The 13,377-nt window shown below is 39.3% G+C and overlaps 2 protein-coding genes across 2 annotated transcripts; both read right to left on the reverse strand.

Moving 5' to 3' along the window:
• Positions 1–5,715: 5,715 nt before the first annotated feature.
• LOC137743026 (uncharacterized) lies at positions 5,716–6,285 on the reverse strand. The gene has a single exon (XM_088680261.1). The coding sequence runs from the start codon at positions 6,283–6,285 to the stop codon at positions 5,716–5,718; it is 570 nt and encodes a 189-aa protein (XP_088536387.1).
• A 4,713-nt stretch (positions 6,286–10,998) lies between these two features.
• LOC137741295 (uncharacterized) lies at positions 10,999–12,851 on the reverse strand. The gene is made up of 4 exons (XM_068481018.2): positions 12,492–12,851; positions 11,901–12,011; positions 11,471–11,551; positions 10,999–11,391 (listed from the first exon to the last, which is right to left on the reverse strand). Exons 1-4 carry the CDS (start codon positions 12,741–12,743, stop codon positions 11,317–11,319), a joined length of 519 nt encoding a protein of 172 aa, XP_068337119.2. The 5' UTR covers positions 12,744–12,851; the 3' UTR covers positions 10,999–11,316.
• Positions 12,852–13,377: the final 526 nt, after the last annotated feature.

A 13,377-nucleotide genomic window follows, 5' to 3' on the forward strand; every position in this document is an offset into this window, starting at 1 on the left:
TCCTGCTACGCAGAGAAAAAATCCACAAGGATACTAAAAGGTCTAGAATGACACACCCCGACTTAAATCGAGGCATGCTGCCCGTCACGTGATGGTTATGTATCCATGTGCACTGTGCGGAAGTGATAGTGATATGAAGATGTGAGAAATAAAAAACCAATTAACTAATGCACACAAGACAAGTAAATAAGTGCGGGAAGAAGTGTTAAAGTGTAGATACACATAGTCAGAGCGTAGGTGCCAAGGTGCAGTCCAGCAGGCTAAATACTAATTATAAAGGGTATGAAAGAAAACCCTACATTGATGGATGTCTATTAGAACTGCCGTAGAGTCCTCATGAGCCACCAACACACACTTTTATCTAGAACCTGGAGGGGCACAAAACAGAAAATGTGAGTGGGCAAAAACAAAGCTTTTCAAAACCATTTCTCTTTGCAAAAGTAATAATCTCTCACTGTAAAACCCGTATAGTTTCCCAGAAGAAAAAAATACATACGTATATAGTATATAAAAATCATGCTTAAGAGTAGTGAAAATCAAATATATGCCATGTCAAGTATCCAAGTATGGAAATAAGTAGCCAGGTGAAATAAATCAATGTAAAATTATATGCCAACCGGAGTCACCTAACGTGACTTGTACGGCTGAACCTATAGCTCATCAGATATGCCTGCACACGTGTCGGAACCACCTATTGTGGTATTTACGGCAAGGTTGGGTGCAAATAAGTACGCTCAAGTGCTACGATCACGTGAAGGCTATGCGAATAATTGCGGGTCACCTACGAGTCGAAATCACCTAATGTGCTATGTACGACAGGGCTGTGCACCAAACTTGGATCCAAGGTGAGCGTGCGGTGCGGGAGGTGAAAATCACGTGAAGGACCGTGCCCTGGTCACGGGCGGGAGCACTAGCACCGGGATGCAGGATAATGAGCTCTAAATGCATCTACGTATAACCACAAACAATGCACCCACTATCATCAATATGTACTCACTTGAAGCTTACCTGGGCGTCCGCAGCATCAAGCAACAATATGCATATCTATACTAATGCATACTCTAAAGCATAATGCAATTGACATGGCATTTAAAATCGTGACTCCATTTAAAAGAAATTTCTGGGAAAACGCAAAGCATATATACATATATATAGAAAACCAAAAGCCCACTCACTGGTATGTAGCTGGATTGTAACCCTCAAGTCTCGCCTGACTGCACTCGTCTTCCGGAAATGTCTCACCTATATATGAAACCACTATTTTAACATTAATTTTAAGTACATAACCAAAACCATGTAATAACTTCTCATACGTTGCTTAATTGGGGTGTGTGAATATACCATCGTGGCCTACTCAACACCATGAGCATCCCCAAATTTTTTAGAATAATTTTTTGACGTCCCACGTGCCCTCACACGCTGGCCAAGGCACGGCGATACGCACCAGCCATGCGCAGGCACATGTTTGGCACACGGACGGAATTTTAAACACCGTTTGGGAATATTCCACTAAATAATATAATATTCCGTTAACTTTACTTGACGCCATTAGTATATTCCGTCAAAGTTGACAGAATATTCCCCTTCCTTCTCCGGTGGTTCGCCGGATTCCGGCGCCGATCGCCGCTGAGTCGTTGGAAACTGAAAAATTTTCAAATTTAAAATTCTAACTGGACCCAAGAAAGTAGGAGGTGTGGTGATTGGCCCATTTCTTTAGCCCAATTGCACAATCGTTTATTCGTAACATTTTAGTTACGAACCCAACTCGGCCCTAAATCATGTCAACACTCTCGTGACATCGAGTATGATTTAATTACGTCAACGGGAAAATAATTTAAAACAATATACATACATTCACATCACTACGAGTCGAGGGTATAATTGTTATTTTCACACATTCGAGGATAAAATATATATTAATTTGGGACGGATCGTCATAACCTACCCTCCTTAATAAAATTTTGTCTCCGAAATTTCTATACACTAACATAACTGACCACTAGTATCCATAAAATAAGCGTGGATACATATCTCGCATATGATCCTCCGTCTCCTAAGTGGCTTCCTCCATCGAGTGGTTCCTCCACAAAACTTTCACCATGCACACAGGTTTGTTCCTAAGAACCTTATCCTTCCAGTCTAAAATTGTCACTAGTTCCTCATCATATGTCAAGTCTGGATTAGTTTCTAAAGGCTGAGGAGGTATCACATGTGATGGATCAGAGACATAATGACAAAGCATAGAAACATGAAAAACATCATGCACCCGTGATAATTTTGGAGGTAACTCAAGTCTGTAGGCAATTTCACTGACTCGCTCGGTGATTTGATACGGTCCAATGTAGCGAGGACTTAACTTACCTTTCTTACCGAACCGTACAACGCCCTTCCATGGGGATAGCTTCAGAAATACCTAATCTCCAACTTTATACACCCTATCAGTGGCGTGTTTATCATCAAGGCTTTTCTATAGATCCTGGGCCACTTTCAAGTTAACTTTAATTACCTGAATATTCTGGGTAGTCTCATCAACAATCTCTGGGCCCATTAACACCCTCTCACCAACTTCTGACCAACAAATAGGAGTACGACATGATCTACCATAGAGTGCCTCAAAAGGTGACATACCGATACTAGAATGGTTGTTGTTATTGTAGGCAAACTCAATCAAATCCAAACGCTTATGCTAAGCGTCGCCAAACTGCAGTATTGAAGATCTCAACATATCTTCTAGTGTTTGGATAATTTTCTCAGATTGCCCATCTGTCTATGGATGATACGTCGTATTATAGAGCAATCTCGTACCAAGAGCTTCCTGGAAAGCCACCCAAAAACTTAGAAGTGAACCTAGGATCCCGTTCAGAAATAATACTAACCGGAACCCCGTGGTATTTAACAGTCCCTGATATAAATAACTTAGCTAATCAGCTTAAAGAATACTTCTCTCAAACTGGTATAAAGTGTGCTAACTTAGTAAGCTGATCCACTATCACCCAGATGCCATCATAACCATTTCGCGTACGAGGAAGCTTGTACACGAAATCCATAGTAATATTTTCCCATTTCCATTGGGGAACAGGAAGTGGCTGTATCAGTCCAAAAGGCTTTTTCCTGTCAGTTTTGACTTACTGACAAATTGCACACCTACTCACATATTCAACAATTTTTCTTTTCATGCCAGACTAATAGTAGAAAGGTCGAATAATGTGATACATCTTGGTGCTCCCAGGATGCATCGCACATGTTGATATATGTGCTTCATCGAGAATATCTTTCTTTAGTTCTGCAATATTCGGCACGTACATTTGACTTCCCTGTTTAAGCATGCCATCAAATTCCCGAATTCTAAGATCTTTCTTCTTTCCTCGTGATACTGCCTTAGCTATTTCCTAGGATTCCTCATCTTCCCCTTGAGCTTCTAGCACCCGATCAATTAAAATTGGTCTGACCTGGAAACTAGCAAGGAAAGCTTCTTCCCGATCTATGACTTCTAAATCAACTCCAGTAGATCTCAATTTTGTGAAAAGAGGGATATGGCAAGCATATAAACCATTAATATAGCCTCAAGATTTCCTGCTAATTGCATCTGCCACCACATTTGCACAACCAGGATGATACTCAATCATGCAATCATAATCACTAAGTAATTCTATCCATCTCTGGTGTCGAAGGTTAAGATTTTTCTAGGTGAATAGGTATTGGAGGCTTTTACGATTTGTGAAAATCTTGCACTTTTCTCCATATAAATAATGTATCCAAATCTTCAAGGCGAAAATGATGGCTGCTAGCTTGAGATAATGGGTAGGGTAATTACGGTAATTCATCTTGTGTGGCTTCAACTGTTGTGAGGCATATGCAATCACCCTATCATGCTGCATTAGTACGCAGCCTAAGCCATTTAAGGAAGCATCACTGTAAATCTCAAAATTACCATTGTCGTCTAGAAGCGCCAAAACAAGTGCATGAGTGAGACAATACTTTAGCTGCTGGAAACTCCACTCACAATCATCGTCCCACTCGAACCTAACATCTTTTCTAGTCAACCTCGTTAGTGGTAACGCTATGGTTGAAAAATCTTTAACAAACCGTTAATAATAACCTGCTAAGCCCAGAAAACTTTGTACCTCAATGACAGTTCGTGGCTGTTCCCAATTTTCAACTGCGACTATTTTTTGTGGGTCCACCTGAATACCCCGGGCTGATATTACATGCCCCAAGAATGCCACTTGATCTAACCAAAATTGACATTTGCTAAACTAAGCATATAATTGGTGCTCCCTCAATTTCTTCAAAACCAAAGTGAGATGTTGAGTATGCTCTGCCTTAGACTTAGAATACACCAAAAAATCGTCAATAAAAATAATAATGAACTTGTCGAGGTATGGCTTGAATACCCGATTTATCAAGTTCATAAAAGTTGCGGGTGCATTCGTTAACTCGAATGGCATCACGAGGAATTCATAATGACCATATCGAGTCCTCAAAGCCGTCTTAGGTACATCTTCACTTCTGATCTTTAATTGATAATACCCATATCTCAAATCAATCTTGGAGAACATGCAAACACCTTGAAGCTGGTCAAATAGATCATCTATACGCAGCAACAGATAATGGTTTTTAATCGTTACCTGATTCAACTATCGATAGTCTATACATAACCTTAAAGTCCCATCTTTCTTTCGTACAAATAAAACTGGAGCCCCCCAAGGTGAAGTACTAGGTTGAATGAAACCCTTATCAACCAATTCCTGCAACTGGGTTTTCAATTCCCTCAACTCCGCGGGAGCCATTTAATAGGGAGTTAAGGAAATAGGATCTGTATCTTAGAGTAAATCAATAGTGAATTCCACTTCTCTATCAGGTGGTAATCCAGGTAAATCATCCGGAAAACATCAGGGAAGTGCTTAACTACCCGTACATCCTCCATATGAGTAGGCGTATCCTCATTCAATACCACGTGAGCCAAATAACCCAGACAACCTTTCCTTAATAACCTTTTAGCCCTCACTGTAGAGATAATGCCTTACTTTAGTCCACTACGTGCACCCACAAATGTAACCACAGGCAAGCCTGACCGATAAAAAATGACTGTCTTCTCATAATAATCCATCTTGGCACGATTGTAATGTAACTAATCCATGCCAAAAATGACATCAAAATCAATGATATCTAATGGAACAAGATTAGTTGGCATGACGACGTCCTCCAAAATATGGAGTTATATCCCTCTGATAATGATATACTCCACTATAACCTGTCTGGGTATAAGTACTAAGCCCCGGGACTTGCTGAATAAGAGCTGGTGGTGGCAAGGCAGGTGGCTAGGGCTTTTGCTGATTCTAAGGGCATTGAATAGCCTGATGTGCCATCTAGCCACACGTGAAACATCCACTACTACCTCGCCTAGTGTGGCACCTGAATTGCTAAAATCTCTTTGTCTTTGGAACTGAGAACCTTCTGAAAACCAGCCGCTTCTCCGTTGCGCAGTGGAACTCAAACCCCCACTAGAAGAACTAGAACTAGTACCACTTCTCTTGAAACTCTATGTCTTGCGAGGTCCCTGAGATGACTGGCCATTATCTTTATTATTATTTTTCTTCTGAATATTATCTTTTTCTTCCTCTTCTTCACTATAATTGGGCATATTTTCAGAATCCTCAACCCGTAGTAGAATCTCATAAAACTCCTGATATGTAGAGCAGGGAGTCGTGGTCGTCATAGAACGCCACTTCTTTCGAGTACCCCACTTGAATTGTCGAAGCATCTTGCAGGATTTTCAGCAATCTCTGGACAATACGAGGACAAATCAATAATCTTTCTATAATACTCAATAGCTGACATTTTCCCTTGTTTTAATTGATAGAATTCTTGCCTCCTACGATCCAAATACTCTGGGGGTACAAATCTCTTCTGGAATAATTGCTTAAAAACCTCCCAATCTGCAATTTCTTCCAGCAACAACTGAAAAGATTCTTGCTTCCACCAGGATGCAGCCTCCTTATCCAAAAACAAAGTGGTCGTCTCGATCCATCTATCCTCATGGAAATTCTCCAGCCGCTGCATCATTCGATAGGTTTTCTCGACATGGTTAAGCCATTGCTTGGCTCCTTCGGGTCCTTTACTACCCACAAAATTATTCAACTTTAAGTTATATACAGTCTCTAAGGGAGTTCTCTGGGGAAGATGAAGTGAGGACTGAATGGCAGTAGCAATAGCCTCCCCAAGTTGGTTAATATCCAAAAAATTAGACTCAGAAGAGGTACGTGGCTCTCTACGAGGTGGCATGGTTCTGACATAAAACATCAAAAGGATTAGAATACTCATAAAATATGCAGGACTGCCAAACCTAGGCTCTGATACCAAATTGACACACCCCGACCTAAATCGAGGCATGCTGCCTGTCACGTGATGGTGACGTAGCTATGTGCGTATTGCGGAAGTGATAGTGATACAAAGATGTGAGAAATCAAAAACCAATTAACTAATGCACACAAAATAAGTAAATAAGTGCGGGAAGAAGTGTTAGAGTGTAGATACACATAGTCAGAGCGTAGGTGCCAAGGTGCAATCCAGCAGGCTAAATACTAATTATACAGGCTATGAAAGAAAACCCTACATTGATGGATGTCTATCAGAACCGTCGTAGAGTCCTCGTGAGCCACCAACACGCACTTCTATCTAGAACCTGGAGGGGTGTAAAACAGAAAATGTGAGTAGACAAAAATAAAGCTTTTCAAAACTATTTCTTTTTCCAAAAGTAATAACATCTCACCGTAAAACCTGTATGGTTTCCCAGAAAATAAAAATACATACATATATAAAATCATGCTCGAGAGTAGTGAAAATCAAATATATGCCATGTCAAGTATCCAAGTATGGAAATAAGTAGCCAGGTGAAATAAATCAATGTAAAATTATATGCCAACCGGAGTCACCTAACGTGACTTATACGGCTGAACCTATAGCTCATTAGATATGCCTGCACATGAGTCGAAACCACCTATTGTGGTCTATACGATAAAGCTGGGTGCAAATAAGTACGCTTAAGTGCTACGATCACATGAAGGCTGTGCGAATAATCGCGGGTCACCTACAAGTCAAAACCACCTAATGTGGTATGTACGACAGGGCTGTGCACCAAACTTGGATCCAAGGTGAGCATGCGGTGCGGGAGGTGAATTTCACGTGAAGGACCGTGCCCTGGTCGCGAACGGGAGCACTGGCACCAAGGTGCAGGATAATGAGCTCTAAATGCATCTACGTATAACCACAAACAATGCATCCACTATCATCAATATGTACTCACTTGAAGCTTTACCTGGGCGTCCGCAGCATCAAGCAACAATATGCATATCTATACTAATGCATACTCTAAAGCATAATGCAATTGACATGGCATTTAAAATCATGACTCCATTTAAAAGAAATTTTTGGGAAAACGCAAAGCATATATACGTATATAGAGAAAATCAAAAGCCCACTCACTGGTATGTAGCTGGATTGTAACCCCCGAGTCTCGCCTGACTGCGCTCGTCCTCCGGAAACGTCTCACCTATATGTGAAACCACTATTTTAACATTAATTTTAAGCACATAACCAAAACCGTGTAATAACTTCTCATACGTTGCTCAATTGGGGTGTTTGAATATACCATCGTGGCCTACTCAACACCATGAGCATCCCCATATTTTAAGAATAATTTTCCGACGTCCCATGTGCCCTCATGTGCCAGCCACGCGAAGGCATGTGCCTGGCACACGGATGGAATTTTAAATGCCGTTAGGGAATATTCTGCTAAATAATAGAATATTCCGTTAATTTTACCTGACGCTGTTAGTATATTCCGTCAAAGTTGACGGAATATTCCCCTTCCTTTTCCGGTGGTTCGCTGAATTCCAGCGCCAATCGCCGCTGCGTCGCCGGAAACTGGAAAATTTTCAAATTTAAATATCTCAACCAAATTTCACGAACTTTACATGGATTTGAAGCCCTAAATGAGTAGAATATGTTCTTACCACTTTGAAGTCCTAAAACCAACGGGAAATAATCGGAAAATCCTTCGATATTCCGGTCAAAACTTCAACTCGAGGAACCAACCTATCGCGACGTCCAAAATCCTCCAAAACTTCTCTATGATCTATGTGAAGTTGTTTTAAGACTCCCTTAAGCCTTGAAACTTTGTGAAACGTCCACGATCACGATGGAGTAGCAGAGCACCTCGCCAGAGCTCGAGAGTTCCCAGGTTTCCGAGGTTCTTTCACAAAACTAAGGGTATGATTAGGTTCCTGACCTTGCAAGGACCTCAAAAGTGACCTCCACTAGTTCGATATGTGCAAGATGAAGATGGTTGGGTGCGTATGTGTAAGGACTGTACAGACGAAGGAAAGATAGAGAGAAAGGGTGAGGGTATGTACATGTACGCGCGTGTGGTCCGGATTGGGCATAGATAAAAGGGATCTTAAGCCCTAATTAGGCTGCATGTTTAGGCTAACAATGGACCCCAAAACAAACCTAAAATTCTAATTGGACCCAAGAAAGTAGGAGGTGTGGGGATTGGTCCATTTCCTTAGCCCAATTACACCATCGTTTATTCGTAACATTTTCATTACGAACCCAATCCGGCCCTAAATCACGTCAACACTTTCGTGACATCGAATATGATTTAATTACGTCAACGGGAAAATAATTTAAAACCATATACGTACATTCACGTCACTATGGCTCAAGGGTATAATCATCATTTTCACACATTCGAGGATAAAATATATATTAATTCGAGACGGGTCATCACATAGCATCAGAAATTAATTAATCTTTGTATTTTCTTGGTGGAGTTAGAAAACCAAAATTAGGGGTGAAGCAAGAGAAGAACAAAAAATAAAGAAGCAAATTTTAAAGGGGTTTTTTGATATGGGTCCAAAGTAACTAAAAATTGGATCTATTTCAAAAGTCAAAAGTCACTAAAAATTGGACCTATTTCAAAAGATGGCCTATAAAATTGGACCTATTTCAAAATTTCCCAATTTTAAATAAGAAAAGACATCAATTTTCAAAATAAGATGTGCATAAAAGCCTAAAAGATGAAAAAGAATCAACCGAAAAATATATGGCTATCCCGCCGATTGTACTATTGCCGATTTACCTCCTGAAGTTTTAAACTTTAACCGACTTCACCTTTGAACTATAATAAATGACCAACTTTTCCCTAAACTAGAATAAATAGCCAATGTCCCCTTATCGTCATATTTAGACACAGTTGGTTCAACTTTTTGTTAAAAGTTAGGAGGGCTCTAGTGGTATGGAAAATTGGATGAAATGTTGGCAAACATGATAGTAGCGGAAATTGACTATTTATAATAGTTGAATAGTTGAGTGGAAAATTGGCAAAAATAAAAGTTTCAAGGGCAAATTGATGTTCGGGTACAAGTTTAGGAGCAATTCCAGGTTTCAAAACTTTGAATTTTAACCAAAACCCATCTAATTACTTTATTTAATGATAAGTACAGAAGAAAAAAAATAAATTATCAAAAGCGCTTGTAATCTCCTGCCGCTGCATCTTCCGACTGCTTCTTTTTCCAGTACCCATCAATTGGGGTCCAAAAATTGTCTTGCCCAAAGCAACTCGAATCATGGCTGCTCCAATATCTATTTTACAATACACCTATATATTTGTACTATATATATACATACACACTCTACAATTTTGATTTACCAAGCCACTACCTTTTATACCTACAATTTTGATTTACATGATGCACCATGGATACAAATGTGATGTTTTCAGTAATTTCCATCCACGAAACCACCGGGGCCATGAGATGCTTCGGAAATTGTTTGGTAACCAAAATTCAGGGTTTTTTAGTCCACACAAATATTGAAATGATTGAAGACTTGAGATTTTTCTGAAATTGAAGGACATGAAGCGGGGGTACGATCTGGGCTCATATCTATGGGTGTATTTGATTTTATTGATTTCATTTGCGTTATTTTTTATTTTGTAGAGGGAGAAGGTGAGATTGTAGGTGGAGGAGAAAAGGAAGTTGTAGATGGGTGGACAATAAAAGAAAATTAAGTAATTGATGTAGAAAGTTCAGAAATTAAGCATGTGGCTTACACTTTAAATGTGATTGATTGTTTGATCTTCATTAAATTGATGACATGGTGATGTGTGAGACCCTTATACGGGACAAAAGTGTAAGCCACATTTTGCATCACATCGTGAAAAAAAACTTATCAATTTAATGGATGATTGGATATTCGAACATAAAGGTATAGATTGATTTCAAAACTGGTTGGTGCAATGTGAGAAAATTGGAACATTATGACCCATTTCCAAAACCAAAATGTGGTTACTAGTTAGCCCTAAAATTATGTTCCTTGAGCATGGCTGTCATAAGGGCAAACATGTTCGACAAAATGCAGGAAAGAGGGTGAGGTTGGGTAGGGAGTAAAGGAGAATTCTGCCAACAGGCGTGTGTGAAATTGTCCAGGGAACGCCACTGCTTGGTTTCATCTATTGCTTCGTTTGTGTAGGTTTTGCTGTGATATTCTTTTACTCGTCTTTGATGAATCACGATCATATTGCAAGCATCAAGCATGAGAAACAATTATGATCCTACGCTCTCTACTGGGCAAGGTACGCACTACACTAAGTCAGAAAAAACATCACAGGACATAAGAGCAGGTGTGTAATCCGAAACATGATTCTGAATTTCCTCGGGCAACATCAACACGGGAACAAATTAGGTGTGTATTTATCCTTCTTTATTGTTGTTAGTGAGTGCAATGGGTTTGTACTTTGTATCAACTTCTTGAGAGCATTCCCCCGACACTTGAGATTCTGTGTTCGATTCCCATGTCCCTCAATATCACTCCTATACCGAAAAAAAAAGGAGACAATAGAGGGAGAGAGAAATGAATCGATCATATTAGTCATGCTGGATAAATGGAATAAAGCTAAAGCTATTTTTTCCAACAATATTCAGTAAGAGACCAAGATTATTGATGACAAATCAGATTAGGAACAATGGCTGACAAATTAGCATAATCAGACGAGGAAAACCTCCCTTTTCAATCCACAATTTGATTAGCAGGCGGATATATAACTCACAATCCTATGCACAATTTAGGCTACATATTCATTGGCAAGCAACATTTTTGGGGGTGTATCTGTCCATAACAGAGAAAACCATTCTTGAACATAACCGGTGAAACGAAGAGACACAAATCACAATTTGTACCAGAATGTAAGCACAAAGATCCTAATTACAGCACACATGCACAGTCCATCTTAATACACTTAATGATCAGCACATCTTAACGCAGAGTTTCGACATGTTTGTTGAGCTCCTCCAGCTTCTTCATCCTCGTTTTCTCACTTTCACCCACAAGCTGATATAAAGCATGCAGAGAAGCAGTTAACTAATGTATGATAACAGTCATTATAAGTTAATATATGAAGAATGCTCACCTCCATCAATTTGGAAACTAGTTGAGATTTCTCTCTGCTTTTCTCGTTTAAAGCCTCAAGAGCTTCCTTGTATTCTTTCTCCTGTGTCCATTGATCAATATATAAAAACATGAAATGACTCAGTCTTGAATAAGTAATCTCTTCTGTCGCGTTCAACGTAATACTTAAGCATAATAATTGCTAATGAATGACGATAATCAATAAGAATATCCATGGAGCTTTGAAAGTACTTGGCATAACTAAATAACTATAGATCAAAATGATTGAATGTTTTTATGGACTGCCATACCAAAACGAAGTTGTGTCATACAACGAGCAAAACTGTAAAACGTAACCACGTTATCTCCATGTTCTTCGTTTAACATTAGTATTTTCCATAGAACAGCATAAGCAGGTAGAAGAAAGGGTAATATGGTCACAAAGGTTTTACCTTCCTTTGGCAGCTCTGGCCTAGCGGCTTTAACTCTTTGTGAACAACGTCTATCCTCTTGCGAATAATTGCAAGTTCCTTTCTCATTGGATCTGGTAGCGCTTCAAGCTCCTATAAGATATCATAGTTTTGAAGCATCCTCTAAATGTCATAATCAACTAGTTTTAGATGAACAAATTAATAAATTGAGATAATTTTTGCCAATCATAAATCATCATTGTGGGATAAGAGAAAGATCATAACATTATTCTCGAATCCTATGTTCGTTGTTTGAAAGTGGAAAATAGAACTTGTAATTCACAGGTTAAACCATTTGAATTGAGCTTATTGTACAATTTTAAAGTTTTCAATTCAGTCATTAAATGGATCATTCTGAGAAAAAAAAAATCTTTTAAATTTAGTTTATTCACAAATTCAGTTTATTCTTGTCTTATGCTGCTTCTCAATATATTCTGAGTTAATATATTGTTCTTTTTTCATGCTGCATTAGAACATTATGTGTGACCAACAATGGAACTAGGTATAAATGTCAGATTTTAATGAGGAAAAATATAGCATATGACTCAGTGGCAATTGTAAATCATCACTTACGTCCTGAATCTCAGACAAACGTTTAGTTGCTTCTTCAACGCGTCCCAACTGAGCCTGAACCTTGTCTTTCACCTCCGACTTCTTCCTCTCAATCTCTTCCTCCTTTGCCCGGAACAAAGCCAATGCAGACCTTGACATTTCTTCTTCCTTATCATCAGCTACTGGACTCCCATTGTAACTGATGATACCGGAGTTCTTCACTCGCTGCACCTGCAATTGCTGCTGCTCCCACATCTGTTTCGGCGTCGCCATTGGTTCCTCTGCAACAACACCCTTACTTCTCTTTTTTGCTCTTTTTACTTCAAATGATGGCTATCTTTCTCTCCTGTTGTGGTTGGTTAAAGCAAAGCTGGCTTTAAAGGTATGGAAACCCCTCAACTTACTTTACAACATAATTTTATTACAATGACCTCAAGTGACCATAATGCCTGCTTACTTTATAATCATAAAAGATAAGAGTGGATTTTACTTTTGTTGAATGAAGACTTACCACACAATAACCTCTGATCTTTTTTTCCACCTTTACTCAAAATCCTACTTGATCACACCATCTAAATCTTTGCGGTGAATAAATTGTCGGAAAAACTACAATACCACGTTGCAGTTACTGATAATGTAAAATGAATGGGTGAGATTTAAAAAAACATATGAACTTTCATCACCTTCATCTATCCCATTAATATCTCGATGCACTTTAAGCCATGGGTTATTGTAGCCACACCCATGTTGTCATGTACAAGAAAATCATTACTTATTTTTTCTTTTAAAAGAGGGGACTAGCTGGCAGTTTCGCTAGGACAGTCCACCCTTTCAGGGGCCAGGAAGACTCACATAGGCATTTCAGCCTCTCTTTGGCCACCATCGTGTTATTCACCAACGCTAGGAA

The sequence above is a fragment of the Pyrus communis genome, chromosome 11, assembly GCF_041283825.1.
Source record: "Pyrus communis isolate YQ-2024b chromosome 11, ASM4128382v1, whole genome shotgun sequence".
In the NCBI taxonomy this organism is placed as follows: Eukaryota; Viridiplantae; Streptophyta; class Magnoliopsida; order Rosales; family Rosaceae; genus Pyrus; species Pyrus communis.

Excerpts from the sequence above, each read along its gene's own strand:
- LOC137743026 (XM_088680261.1), bottom strand. The coding sequence starts at position 6,285 with ATGCCACCTCGTAGAGAGCCACGTACCTCTTCTGAGTCTAATTTTTTG.
- LOC137741295 (XM_068481018.2), bottom strand. The coding sequence starts at position 12,743 with ATGGCGACGCCGAAACAGATGTGGGAGCAGCAGCAATTGCAGGTGCAG. Across the intron at positions 11,552-11,900 it reads GCCAGAGCTGCCAAAGGAAG|GAGAAAGAATACAAGGAAGC; the intron begins GTAAAACCTTTG and ends CAATGGACACAG. Across the intron at positions 11,392-11,470 it reads TAGTTTCCAAATTGATGGAG|CTTGTGGGTGAAAGTGAGAA; the intron begins GTGAGCATTCTT and ends GCTTTATATCAG.